Genomic DNA, 16,325 nt, shown 5'->3' with positions numbered 1-16,325 from the left:
TCGGTGGAGAAAGCCTGACATGTAGGGCCACGCGCACTCGATTGAGCCCTCGCATTCCCGATTGAGAATACGCTGGCGTCATCCAGAGAGATTCCCTGCTGTGGATCATTCCGTGCTGCCGAGTACAGGAAAACGGGTTGCCTAGCGGTTCGGCTAAACGAAGAGAACGACGATACGAATGTGGGACGACCATAAACGCAGAAAACGTGCATCCTTGTCCTGGAGCAGGCAACCGGATGATGCGAAGACGCCGCCAGGCAGCACTTGATCATAGCTTGTTCGTAGATTCGAAACACGTATTTGCTCGCTTGTTTAAAACATGCCTATAAGTACCCAGACTGCCTCCTAAATTCGTAGCCTGGAGGGCATCAACAAAGTGGCCACAACAATCCGTCCTGAAAATGTCTTCGGTACCCCCTGGAGGCCTGCTCCTCGATACTGGCGCCAATGGCTATCTAGCCAGCGTCACCATCCAAGTCTTCCTGCAGCACGGCTATCGTTTTCTTGGTACAGTCTGCTCCGCCCAGCCCAATGCCTGGATGAAGGCGTACTTCGGCTCCAAGTTCGAGCTCGTCGAGGTACCCTCCTTATAAAAAGGCTTGGTACTCTGAGAGGGTCCCAAGTTATCTACGTATACCTTAGATACTAGGACAATGTGACATAACAGAGTTATTACGGAAGAATTGCGAAGTTTTATTCGTACATACAACTCGGTATGCGAGGCAACTGAATAGCCTCCCACGGCTCCGACCCCCGGCCAGGACCGCTAATGTACCCCAGATTCGGCTCAGGTCTAACATTCTCTAATACCATACTCGAATCATACCAAGAAGCGTACCGCTCACCCAACTGGTCATTGCTATGTTCCTGGCGGAAACCTTGCGTGCTCGACGCGGTACTTTGGTGGATGGTCGACTTCGTCGCGCTTTTCGAGGACCTTGCGCCTGAGCCAACGAAGCCGGATACCCAAGCCGACAGCCTCTTGATCGATCCACCCCGGAGTTGCTTCAGGAGAGGCCGAAGCCTTGGCAGAGCCACGACGATGATTTGCGTCGCTTGGTCGACGTCGCCGACCAGGTCTTCGCAGGAGCATGCTCTTCGTCAGTCCAAACGTGATTCTTTTTGACTCGGCGGCTGCGGGATGGAGCTGAGTAACACTCACAAGAACCGTACGAGAACTGGCCCTGCACCTGTAAAATGAAGCGTGTCGTGCTAACGAGCAATGTCGCTGAGCCGAACATGAAGATACAGATGAGACCGATCTTTTCCTTGTGGTCGAGTGTTCTCAATCGTCTCAGGAGGCCGAACGGGAGGGCAAAGACTGGCAGATGTCAGAGTGAGCTTTCAGGTCGCCTTGGCCGTCGTGGTTATTTTGTTGCACTGACCTAGGACTTCAGACACGATGCCGACTGGCCAGCTGATAAAGCCCGGGGTCTGAGAGCTGACAAAGGCGCAAATATCAGGGTTTGGGCTCCTGTATTTTTTGTTTTTTTTCACATGTAAGCAAGTGCACTACTGGTTGTCAACAAAGGAACTAACCAGTTCGCCGCGATGTCCAGATTGCACCACATCAAGTCCATAAGGATGACAGATATGAACCCGCAAGTCGTATAGGCCGTGACGAGGTATAAGAAAACTCGCATCTTGTGCTCAGAGGGGGGGAAGAGCTTGTTGTAGAAGGCCAGGAGACTGAATCGGGGAAGGTAGAGCCCCGTGTCGAAGAGTATATCATCCGCGAATTTCCACTAGGTATATGTATTGTTAAAATCTTGGACGAAGCACGGTATGTAGGGCCGGACTGGAATACGTGCCTTAGAATATCCCTCATCATAAAACTCTGCAAATGAAAGATACCCCAGGCTGAAACTGTAGGTGTCGCCAACCACGAGGGCGAGGAAGAACAAGAGCGCTAGCACGAGGAAGATGTCGGATAAGGCGAAGAGCCACATCTTGGTCCATGTACGGACGGCCAGTCGTAGGATCACTATCGCCATTGTGATTGCGACTAAGCACCACTCGGCAATCTGGGAGGCACGATTAGCAGGCATTAGTGGTGGCAATTGAAATGCTGCTAATTGATGGCAGTCTTACAAGGAAGGAACGAGAATCTAGGCTCATCGTGTTCCGGTCATTCGGGTTTGGTCTCTGTCGGCAGAGCTATAATTTGGTCGGTGGTATACGTTGATCACCTGGAGGTCCAAAAGGGTAGAAAATGGACATTGCCGTCGATATTATCGCTTGTGTATCGGCCCGAATGACTGCCTTGGGGCTTATCAATAGTGCAAGGCACAAGCCCCTCAACAAAGCATTTTATGACACACTACGTAGCCCATAGGACATCTCCGAGGCGCGAGGGTTAACATTGGCGCTCGGCCATCCCCCTCATTCAGAGTGTAAGCTTTATCATAGATCGCGAGCAGACTTTGGTTGTGGTGCGGCTTGGATGTAGATTCAGGTTGCGAAGAGTTTAATCTGTCCTCATTTAGTCGTGTGGCTTGCCATTCCTGACCCTTTTACTATAATCGGTCCTTGGCGGATACAAACAGGCCGAACGCATCGTTCGGGCAAGATATCAGAATTTCCAGATGCAGCAATCTATATGTAGTTAGCTAAGATGTCACATGATCGCAAGATCGGCTCAAACGCATTCAGCTTTCATACCATACCCTAAGACCTGGTGTCTAGGTTTTCTGGTTCTTTCTCGCTTATTAGCATGTCTCAAACCCTAAACAAGTGTCAAAAGTGAGACAACGGTGGGTAGTCAAAACCTAGACAGACTACCGTAAGGTACTGATAGGCCATTGTAACATTTAGACTAGACTACTCTTTTCAAGATTCAGGTAGCCAGTCCTGCTAATCCCGATTCTGTCAGTCTCCAGTCGAAGCCCTACACAGGCTCCGATACGGCCGTGTTCAAAAATGCTCAGCCCAGTGAAAGCAGTCCCAGGAAGTCGGGTTTAGAGTCAAATTCGGAGGCTGGGATCGTTAGTTACGCCGGCTAGGCGATTTAACCACGGCTACTAGACGCTGGTCATCTGGTGCTTGGGGGAGTTATTATGGGACGTCGAGGGGGCCGTCGCGGCAGTGTGCCGGTCGTCTAGGAGCGGGGTCCTGGGGCTCAGAGGGACCCCGGGAACGATGCTGGTGCTGTAACTAATGAGATTGACGCCAGCGGCCACGGCTACAGCGGTCTCGCCACTCTGTGTCGGCCCGCAAGCCTGGTGCAGCGCAACGAGCCACGCCGAGGAGGCCGTGTCGAGCGTAAACCTGAAGCCCGTCCAGTCGTAGAACCACGGGACGCGCTTAGCGAGCATAGAGAAGCCGTTACACTTAGCGAATGTCGTAGCGTCGGCGGGAGCCCGCAAAGCACTACAAACTAGCCCGTGGAACTGAGAAGCGGCATTCGCAGTGTGTGCATTTTCGAGGTCAATGATGTTTCCCGATTCTACTGGTGAAGCAAAAAGTCCCAAAACAAATCAAACTGTTTTCGATGAAGATGTACAACCAGGCCACCATCTACTCTAGGCCAAGAAAAAGTTTCACCTCCTGCTTGATGAACTCTGCGTCATCTTTATTCCACCCGCCTCCAGCGAGATGACCCCAGATACTGTCGATAACCCGGAGTTTACCCTTGTTCAAGTGCTCAACCTCGAGCTCGTTGTCCGCGGGCGGGAAGTACTGGTCTGTGCGGCTTGGCATGACCAGAACTTTCGCATCTATTCTGTGGAGCGCCTTGGCCAGGTCGCCACCGTCCTCGGGGTGGTAGACAGAGATGTCGCCCTTCTGCCACGTCGACAGAAGTACGAGGATGTCATTGGCGTCCATGTCCCTGGTCCAGGCGTCACCGAGATAGCCGAGCAGCGTTTTGTAGCCGAGCCGCTCCCAGGCACGCGCGCGGAACCACTCCTGGGACAGTGCCCAGGTCGAGTAGGCACGCCAGAAGGCCTTGATACCGTGGGACGGGTACTCGGTGTAGTTGCCGCCGTGGAAGTCAAAAGCGGTGACGAGGGCGAGGCGCGGGCCCTCGATGAAGGACCAGTTATGCGGGCTGGTACGCGCGCTGGCGGCAATGACGACGGCGTTATCGACGAAACCCGGGAAGCGCGACAGCATGTGGTATGTTTGCTTGCCACCAAGCGAGAAGCCGACTTCCGCGAAGAGCCGGCGCACGCCCAATTTCTCCGTCAGCAGCGCGTGCTGCAGGACTACGTTGTCTTCAAAGCTGACGCGCGGGAAGTTTGGCCCGCTCCAGGGCGCCGGCGTGTTGGACGGTGATGACGACTCGCCCGCACCGAGCAGGGATGTCACAACTACGAAGAACTTGTCGGGGGGAAAAGGCGGCGCCGCTCCTCCGCCTGCGCTCGAGTATAAGAAGGGTGTCGTCGTTGCCAACACGCTACGAAAAGATGACGGAATCAGGACCGCCGGATTGGCCGGCGAGCCAAATGTCCAGTAGGCGAGGGTGGCCGGGAACTTCACCCCAGCGGGCTCGGACTGGCCCGACAGCGTGATCTCCTTGTTGAAGTACTGTGTCTTTGGAATCTCTGGCGTCTTGTCTCCGAGACTCGATTCGATGGTATGGAATCCGAGATGCTCTTTGTCTGCATATCCCGGGACGTATTTCCTTCCCCATGGGGCCACAAAGGTATCTGGCAATCGTAATGTTAGACTTACGCAGATGCACCAAGGAACCTGAGCAACTCACCCCATGTCGTTTCAGGCTTCGTCCGGCATAGACGGATCATGATCCTCCGGACACCCTCTGTAAGCTCGTGGCGCGGGAAAGCCTCGTTGACAGCATTGAAATCATCCCATGTTATAATCCCCGTTATATCACTCTCCGGGCCTCTGAAGTCCGCACCGGCTCCAAAGGTGACTGCACTCACAACGGGCTCCTTGAAACGGGCGATGGAAGGCACTCCGTGTATGGCGATGGCATCCCAGACAAGCTGGAGCCTGCGCTCATCCCAATTCGCCGCTAGCCCATTCTTCTGCTGCTCTTCAATCCAGCTGCGCGCGGCGAACGCGCCATCGACCTCGAAGCGCTTGTCCTTGGACACGAGCTCGTCCGTGACATCCCACCCAAGGTCATGTAGGACTGCGGCAAGCGCGTGTGCCTCGAGATCCATCTCCGATACTTTGCCCTTTGCAAAGAGTCCCCGATGGATGATGACGCCGAAGATCCACGTACGCATTACATGGTTGAAAATCATGTCGTCGCTATGAGCCTGGGCATATTCAATAGCGGCACGGACTATTGGGGTGTCGACGACCCGCACCCCGGCAATGGTTTTCTGGGGAAGTTGAGGAGAAGCCATGGGAAATTGAAGTTTGGGTAGTCTTTGTATCGTTATCGAAAATGGTAGAAAAGAGATGCTCAGTGAGGTCTTCAAGATGCCGGTGAGTTTATGGATATTATGAATCTTTGCATGGTTTCCGCGGGTTAAATATTTCGAATGGCTCTACACCTCAACTTTCACCTTTTCTTAGTTCTCATGTGTGGATGTGTAGCTCCGATGAGGCGCGGATCTATATTGAGTAATCAGCACGTATCACAAGGATCCAGGTAAATGGGACGCTAATAGAATGCCGGTGGGGGTGGGATATGTTTCACTACCCTCGGTGTGGACCAGCGGGAAGCAGTGCGGGACCGGCGAATGCTTGAGTGCAAAAGCCGGCGCTGCAGGGATTAAGTTTGACTGGTGCGGGCGACACGGAAAATCCGTCAGGCGATTGATAGCTGCCCCATTTGACAGCACCCTTTGCCAAGGCATGCGTGGTTGGTAATACCCCTGTACACCATCGGCTGACACGGCACACTGTAGTAGCCTGGCTTCAGAGCCCGGTACCCTGGAACGGCAGACATTCCTGGCCAATCAGCTGTTTCTATACGCCATTCGCTGGCTACCGTCCTTGATTAATCAGTGGTTTTCTCCGAACGAGAACGGAGTTAGAGAATGTTAGCGGTAGAATCACTCACATCAAGTTGCTTGACAAACACGGCAAACTGGCTTTCTGGTGTTACAGCCTGCCTCCTATAGTAACAATGATTCCGTTGAGTACGTAGCAGCGAGATGAGGTAAGGAGAGGAAGCTCGTCGAATGATTTCGATGTGCTTTCATGCAGCCCAGATATCGCTGGATTGGTTAACATCGGAACAAGTATAAGTATAACCACATTCCTTCCAAGGATCTTAATGTTAAACCACTCACAAAGTACTCAACTTTCAACACTCCCCACTCCAACATATTACATTATCAAACACAAAACGCTAGGACAACTTCATCCTCTCGATTCACTTAGTTCAAGCCATGGCAACGACAGTAGCAGACCTTATTGCAGCTCACGAGTACGCCTTCCTTCAACCCCAGTGGAAATATGCAGCATCGGTACTAATATTAAGTATAGGCCTCGTGACTTCACGCCCTTCCCCACGCTTGCTGAGGCAAACGCAAACGGCAAGCCCCGCCTCACAATGCTCGGTAATTGACAGCTAGCCCATTTATGTTTCATACATAGAGTCATCTAATTATTTTTGTTTTTAGTGTCATGCATGGATCCGCGCTGCAGCATTGATAAGTTTGTTAGCTTAAATGTTGGAAGCAAGACAGGCGAATGTAAGTTGTTGACAGCCGTGAGCCACCCAAGATAGTCGTTAATTAACATGATATCCAGTGGTCATGCAGTCTCGGAATGCCGGCGGGAACATTCGATTTGCTATCCGGGATATTCTCTTGATAGACAGACAGTTTGGCCTCGATGAAGTAGTCGTAGTCCACCATACCGACTGCGGCTCCCTAACGTTCACCAACAAGGGGCTGCGCGATGCCGTCAAGGAAAGAATTGACTCAGCCCATTGGGATGAGGTCGATAAGATCGACTGGGGTGCGAACACGGAGTAAGTCAGCAGAGGAGATCTCAGCCACTTAGGAATGCTCTTGTTCCTGACAATCTCTTAGTATGGCGGCCAGCGTTAAGGGAGATCTCGAGTGGCTTCGTGCTACGCCACTGATTAGGGACGAGCTAAAGCTAAACGCCCGTGGATTCCTTTTTGACATCCAAACGGGCGAGGCTGAGGAAATTAAGCTGGCTTAGCTATCGTGTATTCATGTAGGAATGCAACGATAGACAGCAGTTTAATTAGTTATTGCGCTCCAGTGTCTCACAGCTGAGCAGGTCAACTATCACTCTCTATACCTTCATCTATAGATGCTCACTCCCGAATCCTCACGTCCTTTACACCTTCTCCCACTTCAAGAACCCGTACTGCCACAGTGACAGGAAAATGGCGGCGAAGAAGCTGAATGCAGGACCTGACACGGCGTGTTTCTCGTCCAGCGTTGCTGCATCCCACGAGCCTGCCATCCAATAGGCCTTGATTGCATTAGCGCCAGTGATTCCTATAAAAGAACGACCGCGCCTGCTCCAAAGTCTTGGCATTTGGGCTGTGGCTTCATGATCTGCGGCAGCCACTCGGAGCCTGCATAGATGAAGTGCGACCGACGCCAATGATAGAACGATGCAGCCATAATGAGAAGGAATTACTACTGGGAATGTGATAATAGAATTCGGTCATCTTCTGGCCGAGTGGACTTTCCAGACAGACTCAAGGGACATTGATTGCATACTCCTGCTCCGATTTTCAGGCTTCACCACAAATCTGCTTCTCCTCATATCGTCATCCTTGCTTTCTGCACCCAACACTCCAGCATTTTGGAGTTGGTCGGCTTCCTGACATTCCTTGCGCCTACCGGGGACTGCTTCGCAGCTGTTGAGCCGGCGGGGCAAGCGACTGTAGACAATGGCGTGGCAGCGACCATTCGACGCTACTTCATGCCGTTCGGCGATGACCGGATCATCGAATTTTCAAGCTTCGCGAGGCGTCGAGGCCTTCAGCGCGGCAGCAGAGGCCATGGACTGGGAGTGGACGAAGAACATCGCCGCGAAAAACGTTGCAGGATCGACGGAGCACGAATTCCAACTTTACTAGCCCGTTCGAGACACCGAATAGAGGCAGGGCGTTTTATCTCTCGGCCCTGTGATTTGCGCACCAATGGCAGAAGAGGACTACAGAGTCAAGCAGAAATAGACGCCCCCGGTGCAAGTTCTTCATCCCAGTCTCTAGGAACGTGGATTGCTGGTAAAGACCCCTCGTGCTTCGCGCATGAAAGGCTGCCAAGACATTAGTGCACTTTGTGAGGCAAGCAGTTTCGGGGGCTGAATCGACAGCCTGCTTATCCACAGGGGACCATCGTGCTGGCCCAATGGCAGTTGAACGGCCTGGGAACCACGTCATAACATCCCAGAAGCCTCTTCCTTGGCATAAGCTGCTCTGCCCTGTATGGGGGAGGGGCGGCAATCTCAGCTGTCGTGCCGACCTCCAACTTGAGCTGGTGCCATGGGTCTAAAGGCTCATATAAGGCCGATACCACTTATGTTGAACTTGTGCAGCTTCCACCTGACGTACTATCTGCCGAGTTCAACCGACAGTGGCGCCGGGACAAGAACATAACTTGGCAAACCAACCACCACCAACTCCTGCCGCCGGCCTCGCCGTTCAGCCAACACCATGGTGTCAATCCGTTCTGCAGCTGCTCTCCTCACAGCTGCCGCTGCCCAAGCCTCGGCTGAGAAATTTGGCATCTACATGCCTGACACCGCAAACGTCACGGGGATCAATGCGAAGCCTAACGCGACGGCCGTCGTCCCCGTGCCAGGCTGGAACCTAGCCAAGCCGTACCCAGGCTACTGGAACGATGGCGAGACGGTTGACAACAACTCCGGCGGGTGCGGCTGGACGATGCATCTCAACTTGACGGCCAACGTGTCGAGCAGCTATGACGACAGGCCGGGCCGCGTCATGCGGCAGTCCCTCGAGCTGCGGCCTCCTGCGGCCCCGGCCCCCGGCGCCTTGCTCGACCCAGAAACGGGCAACCTCACTGTGAGCAGCAATACAACCGACACGTGGCTCGTCCGGTTCGTGGTCTTCTCAAAGCATGAGATACCGACCGGCGGACAGAACAACGCGGACGGGTCGTGCGCGGGCATCCTCAGCCAGGAATGCACGGACAATATGCGTGCCAAGTACACATCCGAGCTGTCTACTATTGACGGCAGCGAGGACTGGGAGGGCAGCATAGGTGCAGGTGGCTGTCCTATCTCGGGGTGGGCTGTGCTCCGTAAGTTGATCTTTCCCTCGTATTGCTACACATTATCCTGCAACGGAGAAGGAAATGACTAACCTCGAAACGTACAGACCCGTGGGATTTTAATGAAAACTTCATGCTCAACAACACACTCTACTGGGATGAGCCTCTCTCGGCAGACAACAAGTACTCAAACGCCTACGACTTCTACGGGTCCCGCCCTGTGCCCTACGCCATCATCTGGGGCCACAGCAACACTACCGCCGTTGGGCAAAGAGTGACTTACGATCACGTTACTATTGGATGCATCAAGGCGAATGAGACCGTTGGCGATAGCAGGCTGCCCTCTGCGGGTGTTAAGCCCGGCAGTGCGGGAGGAGTGATGATGTGGGCCGTTACTGCTGCCACTGCCGCAGCCATGGGATTTGGTGGTATATTTTAAGTTATATCTGCGACTGCAATTGATGTCTCTCGCCCTTAGGTACTCGTAGCTGCACATCCTTCAATGAGCTAGGTTCGTAGTCCCCAGCATGCCCCTGAAACATCAAACGCCTGCGCGTATCGGCTAGCAAGTTTGCAGGCGACGGTAGTCCCTCATTATCGAGTTCCACCATGGCATGGCCAGACGCGGGAAATCTCCCAAGAAGGATGATAGCTTCCTGTAATCGATCTATGGCCATGTATCCGCTCAACTATGCTTGCACAAGGTCAAGTTCCGTCAGAGCTGATCATGACTGTCTTCAGCCATCGTCCGGCTCGGCACTGTAGCAATACACTCGAAGATGGGTACAGCGTCCGGAGGTCGGAGGGCCGTGATGTATGTATGTGGAAGAAGATTCTCTGCAAATATTCGATCTGAATCGTGTTCGGCCAACGGTCGGCTCGTGCCAATGCAGTCTATGAAATAAGGCGTTCCCGATCGTCTGCAGCTTTGTTTTGACTGTTTGCTACCTGAGTGATGGCATCCGTCACGCAATCAGCTCCCAGGGATGCCTACGCCAGGCCAAGTCCCGGAGTAAACAGAAACTTGTCGAACTCACGCGGTATTGACCTGCGGACATTTTGCACGTTCTCTGCCATAACAATAGGCGCAGCACCCCATCTGACTTCGAAACAGAGTATCGCAAGGACTTGCTGCGCGATCCAAAGGACCTCTCTCGTATCGCCATTAGGAAGGTGGCTGGGTATGAACAACGTCCTCAAATAGCTGGATCGCGTATGCAGTGCGTCCAAGCTTGCCGATAAGTATTTCAATTTCAGAGTAATATGGTGACCTGGTCTTCACCTGGACGATGTGCCCCACAAGGTCGACAGCATCCTGTAATCGCCCCATGTTGGCCCAGCTTGCGGCCATGCATTGCTCTGCTCTGAGCCGTATGGTATCAGGAAATAGAGTAGCCCAAAATGTTCGACCGAGAAGGCGGACATAGCAGGCTCTACTCTTAACGGAAGGCAGGGACGCCCTCGGGAGAGGTCGAAATCGGTTGGCATACGCGTCTGTCCTGTTTCATTTGCAGGACAGGCCCTTCCAGGCAGTTGCGCAATAATCCATAGATTTAGCTTCAAGGAGAATGAGGCGTGTTAGATCGTGACGCGTAGAACCTAGCAGAGAACTGAATGATTGGCTTCCACATTGGTTTTCCTTTCATTTATACCGTCACGTACTAATTTAGGGCAAGTACCTGCTAGAAGCAGACATGTCATCCGCGCATCTGCACCATTCTAGACTATGTGCGCAGGGCATGTCAACGGCCTGCCTATAAAGGACATAGCATATGGAGGGAGGCAGCCGATGGCAAGTTTGAGCTGACCTGTCCCGGGGCGGATTGCTTGGCGTTTGCCCCTGGAAAGCTTGTCGCGGTCAAGCAATGCCGATCGGCAGGGCCCCAAAGCTTGTTTCGCGCTCGTGGCCTGGGTGGCCCCGCCAACTGTTTCCGAGGATTGGCTACGCGACGCGCGGCTTTGGTTTGAGCTGCCGGTTTGGGCCCAGCGGGTCAAACAGGTGACCACGGCAGCACCCGGACAGGCTTGGCACTTGCTCGTTCGCCAGACACTGCAGTCCTCTCATCAAACATGATCAAACATTAGCAGCCAGGCCATGAGGCCATCACGGAGGCGAGTCGGAGACTCCTGCGCCGGGTGAAACAGCAGCTCCCTTATTGGGATTGGGCCATTGGTCGGTGCCCCTGCAAAGGATTGCGCGTTGTGCGGACCGCCACGCGCGCGCTCAATGATGCCGTAGTCGCCCGCTGGAATAGTGGCAAGGGCATCATAAAATGTGTTTACATATATAGAGTGCCAACATCCACCTGCGTTCCTCACTCATTCTTCCTGGCATATCAACGGCATCACAGCAACCTCCTCTTGCTCGAATTGCCATCCTTACCTCCTTTTGCAATAGCAATATGCCTGCTCTTTCCAAAGCCCTTCTCGCGGCAGCAGTCGCGCCGGCCGCTATCGGAGCCGCCCTCCCGCGCTCTGTCGCTAGTGGGAATGTCGGCCCCGGCATGAGCTCGATCAAGACGGCCCGCAAGGTCGACTCGAACGCCGCAGGCCACGGCGCCCGGGCCTTCTACAACGCCCATCTCAAGTTTGGCGCCACTCCCCCGGATGCGCTGGTCGCCGCCGTCGCCAAGGTCAAGGCTGCCAATCTCGAGCGGCGTGACCAGGGCTCTGTGGTCACCACTCCGATCAACAGCGAGGACGAGGCCTACGATGCACCAGTCTCCATCGGCACCCCCGCCCAGCCATTCAACCTCGACTTCGACACGGGATCGTCAGACCTATGGGTCTTCAGCAGCTTAACGCCCTCCAACGAGCGCAACGGGCAGAACATTTACACGGCCTCCAGGAGCAGTACCGCCAAGCAGCTTAGCGGTGAGAGCTGGAAGATTTCATACGGCGACGGCAGCTCCTCGAGCGGCCTCGTCTATTCGGATGTAGTAACCATCGGCGGCCTCACCGCTGCTGGCCAAGCCGTTGAGGCCGCTTCACGAGTGTCCCAGAGCTTCACCAGCGAGTCCGCTACCGATGGCCTGGTCGGTCTTGCCTTCAGCAGTATTAATACTGTCAGCCCGGACCAGCAGACAACCTTCTTTGACACCGTGAAGCCGTCCCTGGCCTCGCCTGTCTTCACTGCCGATCTTAAGCACCAGGCTCGTAAGTACCTCTCCTCTCCACGTAGTCTTCCCTTATAGGTCAGTTCCTAATCAACTATCGGAGCAGCTGGAACATACAACTTTGGCTTCATTGATAAGTCAGCCTTTACCGGCTCGATCACTTATACGCCAGTCGACAATAGCCAGGGCTTTTGGGGCTTCACCTCGACCGGCTTCCAGGTTGGCAATAACGACTTCCAGCAGGAGAGCATCACAGGCATCGCCGACACTGGCACCACCCTGCTCCTCCTCCCCGATGATGTCGTTAACGCGTACTACTCGAGCGTAAATAACGCCCAGAACGACCAGAGCGCTGGTGGCTTCACCGTCCCGTGCGACACCAGTCTCCCTGACTTCTCGTTCGGCGTTGGCAACAATGGCGCCATGATCACTATTCCCGGAAGCCTCATGAACCTCGGTCCATCGGGATCCGGTAATAGCTGCTTTGGCGGTCTGCAGTCCAGCGGCACTATCGGTACTAATATCTTTGGCGATGTCGCTCTCAAAGCCGCCTTTGTGGTCTTCGACAGCGGCTCCCAGGGCCAGCCTCAGCTCGGCTGGGCTTCCAAGAACCTCTAGATGTAGTAATTCAAGTCTTGCGCAATAGAGTGGTTAATAGCAGAGCCTTATTTCTGTCTTGCTTTTCCTCTACCTACTGTGATATCTCAGGGCCGCGTCTATAGATCCTTTGTCCTGACCGTCATTGCCGCCCCTACTTGACCTCACTTGAGCTCAAGTTTGGCTGGGCAGGGGGGTGTCACGATCCGATCTCCGGGGTCAACCGTCTGACCGGGCGCTGTGGGGTTTATGTCCTGACAAGGTAGGTAGGGCCTCGTGCAATACTGACTCCGTGCTGTCGTGCTCTCTGGGGGTTGTCGTTCGTGTCTCTTGCGAGATATCACACTTGGATCAATTGAGTGACTAGGTCAAGTGAAGGGTAAGAGTGATACTTAGATTGATCGCTGAAGTACAAAGGTAATGACTGTTTACAAGGAGATCCTCCGTCCTATATATCTTTGTCCTTCATCGATGTGGTTCCTAGTCATGCGACGACGATGCGTCGCATGCCGACAGCTGGTGGTCGCATCCCGACTGGTTGTCGTCGCATGCCGACTGCCCAGCGTCGGTTGCTGACGTAAGATTGGGTGATTACCTAATGTGCGTCCGTCAACCTTCGCTGACCCGCCCTTGTCCCTGGCCTGATCATGCGGCCTTGTTTGTGCTGCGCTTGTTTGTTACCTCAGCCCCAAACAGTTCCCCTGTTGGTCGGGCCGTCACAAAGGAGTCCAAAGGCAAAGAGTCTAAAGGCAAGCACCGCAAAGGTAAAGAGTCCAAAGGCAAGGAGTCCAAAGGCAAGGACCGCAAAGGCAAGGACAGCAAGCGTAGTAAACTACTGTTCACAAGTCCTGAAGCAGATCTCGAAGCACACAACTTGGTGACTGTTCCCGCCTGCAGGCTGACAGGAATTCATAAATCTCTAAGCCAGCCAATCCTGTTAAATCTGGACTCAGCGACCTTACTTGCAACTTCGCTTTCATGCGCCCGTGCATGAGAATGCGAGCCATCATTCGTGAGAGTGATCAAATGTTGTTGCCCAAGCTCAGGGCGGTGCAACTCCGATTCTCGTGCCGGCGGTTTAGGAACTCGCACATGCTCGCATGCACAGTACCGCCCCCCTTTAATAATGTACATGTAGACACAGTGGTACGTACCCGGGTTTCTAGTTAAGGATGTTCCAAGACAAGAAGAATCCCACCGAGTAGCGTTATAACGTAGTGTGACGACCCGACCAACAGGTCGCAGGATCGGGCCAAGGACAAGGGCAGGTCATGCACGCGGGACGGGCACACCCCAGGTTACGTAAGAAATCTCCTTATGTCAGCAAGGTTATCGATAGGAAGGATCACCGGCTCACTAGGTGAGCCAGTGAGCCTCACACCAGGATCACAGTGATCCACCAACCGGATCACGGTGATCCACAAACCCGGACCAGTGATCCACTGACGGTTTGTTGGTGTTTGTTCGTGTTTGTCACCACAAACATGACATGAGCGATGAGGAGGAAAGAATACATAAAGGGGCTGAATGCCCCAGAGTAATTAGTTTAGCCTTTCATCCTCAGCGATCAATCTAAGTATCAGTTTCACCCACACTTGAACTAGTCACTCAATTGCCGAGACTGGTATCTCTTCCCAGAGACACGAACGACAACCCAGAGAGAGAACGACAGCAGAGTGTTAGTTGATCTTGCGCAGGCTTTACCTATCTGCAGAACAGCAACCCCCAGCGCCCTGCCAGACGGTTGACCCCGGAGGCAGGATCGTGACAGTTAGCCGGTCCCTAAGTTATAAAAAAGAAAATAAATAAATCCGTATTATCTAATAATGAAGAAACTTACTTAGTGCTCCATCTGGCGGTCTTATTTCCCGGGCTACTCACTTAACGTTGGTGGTGCTAAGTTAAACTTCGGTTTTATGCTTACAGAACTATTTTAGTACTTTGGACGGTATGAACAAGACCTAGTTCTAACTTCGCGCGTAATCAGCATGTAAGAAGTGCCGGACTGCCGATAGCCCGATGCCCGGCTCTTTTACTATGGGGACACGCAATGCCGCAAGAGGACGACTGCACAGGCACTTCTTCCCCGGTTCTAACTGCATATTTCGCATGGGGCCGCCGCCCTTGTGACGAGGATCAATTGGACCTGGCCTGGGGCAGCAAATGTCGTCACCGGGGTAGCCAGCGCAGCTCCCCATTGGCGCAAAATTCCACCGAAGCTACCCAACAAGTCATGTGCCTTCATATGGTGAGGCGCCGCTGGTAAGCCCCAATACTTTCAAGTACAATACTGTATTCATGCTGACCGGCATACACTGCATATTTGAATCTATGCCTTGATCATGTAGCCTCTGCAGCGTCCCTGCCCCGAGAGCCCTCTCAGTCCTCGAGAAAAGAGGCAGCGCACTGCGTGCGATACTGCGTCTGTTCCCACCCACAAATATGGTAATCTTGATCATTCGTAACTATATCACAGTTAGTCATGGCTGCACTAGGTCGGTCACACTCTGATATTCCGTTCATGTTGGACAGACTGCCTGTAGGAGAGAGCGAGAATTCATCATTGTCCTTCTTCCACGTCGATCGATGGCATGGGCTGTCCTTATCACAATCGATTGAGCACGGTTTGGCCGAAAGTCTATAGCTATTACCAACCAGAACGGTCGTCTCTCAGGCGCGCGCTGTAATCAAGCATGTACTAAAGCCCAATGGTCTCCTCACAGTTCCTGGCGACAATACAGTAGCCAAGACAGATCTCCATGCAAAGAACTTCATCATCGTTATCTCTAGGCACTTCGCACCTGCACCCACGCCAAGGGCCTATTGCCAAGTGTTCGCTTCGAGGGAGATGAGAGCGTGCACATTTCAAGCACAATATTCCTCCTCAACTTCAACTTTGATAATCTATAGCACGTTTATCCTACTATATATTAAACCATAGCCTGAGGCACAGTTTCATTCAACTGGGGATCTTGCTCAGTACAGAGACCATCATCGCTGGTCATGGCTGTAGCGCGAGAAGGTGCCCTACTAAGATCGGGTACGCAAGTGTTGGAGTTGAAGTAGTGCATTAGGTACCCTTGTTCCCTATGATTATCTCCGAGGCAGGTAGCAGCCGGCTTTCTTTCGCCACGGTCGGCATGCAGGTAATGGTACCCCGTCGGCAGGTTTATGCATAATAGGCTTATGTTAAGCTCGATTATTCCAAGGAGAATCGTGGGCAGCAAGGTTCCGGTGATGTTGGAAGGTTCAATCTGTTGTAGGAATTCGAATCGCAGTGCGCTCAGTATCACCTGTCTGAAGGCCACACTTAGAATCAGTTTTCTGTGGAGATCGAGGGCCAGGAAATGTTGTTTGCTCACACTAAGCCCATCGAGAACCACGCGATCGACTTCATCCTTTTTGCCATCTTCATTTGCAACCTTGACACAGGACGGAGCGGAAGAGCCACGATGAGGACCTC

At 53.2% G+C, this 16,325-nt stretch overlaps 8 protein-coding genes across 8 annotated transcripts; 5 read left to right on the top strand and 3 right to left on the bottom strand.

Annotated features, from left to right (window-relative positions):
* Positions 1–401: 401 nt before the first annotated feature.
* Positions 402–664, top strand: B0I36DRAFT_360034 (uncharacterized protein; the record flags this gene model as incomplete). Its single annotated transcript, XM_046158229.1, has 2 exons — positions 402–578; positions 650–664. 2 exons carry the CDS (start codon positions 402–404, stop codon positions 662–664), a joined length of 192 nt encoding a protein of 63 aa, XP_046014612.1.
* A 195-nt stretch (positions 665–859) lies between these two features.
* Positions 860–1,994, bottom strand: B0I36DRAFT_360033 (uncharacterized protein; the record flags this gene model as incomplete). The annotated part of the gene is made up of 5 exons (XM_046158228.1): positions 860–1,134; positions 1,163–1,321; positions 1,386–1,474; positions 1,540–1,689; positions 1,855–1,994. The coding sequence occupies 5 exons, from the start codon at positions 1,992–1,994 to the stop codon at positions 860–862; spliced, it is 813 nt and encodes a 270-aa protein (XP_046014611.1).
* A 1,522-nt stretch (positions 1,995–3,516) lies between these two features.
* On the bottom strand, positions 3,517–4,461 carry B0I36DRAFT_239258 (Alpha/Beta hydrolase protein; the record flags this gene model as incomplete). Its single annotated transcript, XM_046149679.1, has 1 exon — positions 3,517–4,461. A coding segment is annotated over one exon (945 nt), but the record flags the coding sequence as incomplete, so codon positions are not given.
* A 209-nt stretch (positions 4,462–4,670) lies between these two features.
* Positions 4,671–5,318, bottom strand: B0I36DRAFT_238422 (uncharacterized protein; the record flags this gene model as incomplete). Its single annotated transcript, XM_046149612.1, has 1 exon — positions 4,671–5,318. One exon carries the CDS (start codon positions 5,316–5,318, stop codon positions 4,671–4,673), a length of 648 nt encoding a protein of 215 aa, XP_046014609.1.
* Positions 5,319–6,528: 1,210 nt separating this feature from the next.
* Positions 6,529–7,190, top strand: B0I36DRAFT_284622 (uncharacterized protein). The gene is made up of 3 exons (XM_046151570.1): positions 6,529–6,617; positions 6,676–6,898; positions 6,960–7,190. The coding sequence occupies exons 1-3, from the start codon at positions 6,554–6,556 to the stop codon at positions 7,093–7,095; spliced, it is 423 nt and encodes a 140-aa protein (XP_046014608.1). The 5' UTR covers positions 6,529–6,553; the 3' UTR covers positions 7,096–7,190.
* A 1,379-nt stretch (positions 7,191–8,569) lies between these two features.
* On the top strand, positions 8,570–9,588 carry B0I36DRAFT_360030 (uncharacterized protein; the record flags this gene model as incomplete). The annotated part of the gene is made up of 2 exons (XM_046158227.1): positions 8,570–9,179; positions 9,257–9,588. 2 exons carry the CDS (start codon positions 8,570–8,572, stop codon positions 9,586–9,588), a joined length of 942 nt encoding a protein of 313 aa, XP_046014607.1.
* A 1,963-nt stretch (positions 9,589–11,551) lies between these two features.
* B0I36DRAFT_404953 (putative endothiapepsin precursor) lies at positions 11,552–12,883 on the top strand (the record flags this gene model as incomplete). The annotated part of the gene is made up of 3 exons (XM_046161781.1): positions 11,552–11,782; positions 11,816–12,305; positions 12,372–12,883. 3 exons carry the CDS (start codon positions 11,552–11,554, stop codon positions 12,881–12,883), a joined length of 1,233 nt encoding a protein of 410 aa, XP_046014606.1.
* Positions 12,884–13,309: 426 nt separating this feature from the next.
* B0I36DRAFT_428859 (uncharacterized protein) lies at positions 13,310–13,856 on the top strand (the record flags this gene model as incomplete). The annotated part of the gene is made up of 1 exon (XM_046162471.1): positions 13,310–13,856. Exon 1 carries the CDS (start codon positions 13,461–13,463, stop codon positions 13,854–13,856), a length of 396 nt encoding a protein of 131 aa, XP_046014605.1. The 5' UTR covers positions 13,310–13,460.
* Between the last annotated feature and the right edge of the window lie 2,469 nt (positions 13,857–16,325).

This window comes from Microdochium trichocladiopsis (assembly GCF_020744255.1).
Source record: "Microdochium trichocladiopsis strain MPI-CAGE-CH-0230 chromosome Unknown B0I36scaffold_3, whole genome shotgun sequence".
Taxonomy (NCBI): Eukaryota; Fungi; Ascomycota; class Sordariomycetes; order Xylariales; family Microdochiaceae; genus Microdochium; species Microdochium trichocladiopsis.
Note: the sequence above shows the minus strand (reverse complement) of the source record. Positions and strands in the feature narration are given on the sequence as shown.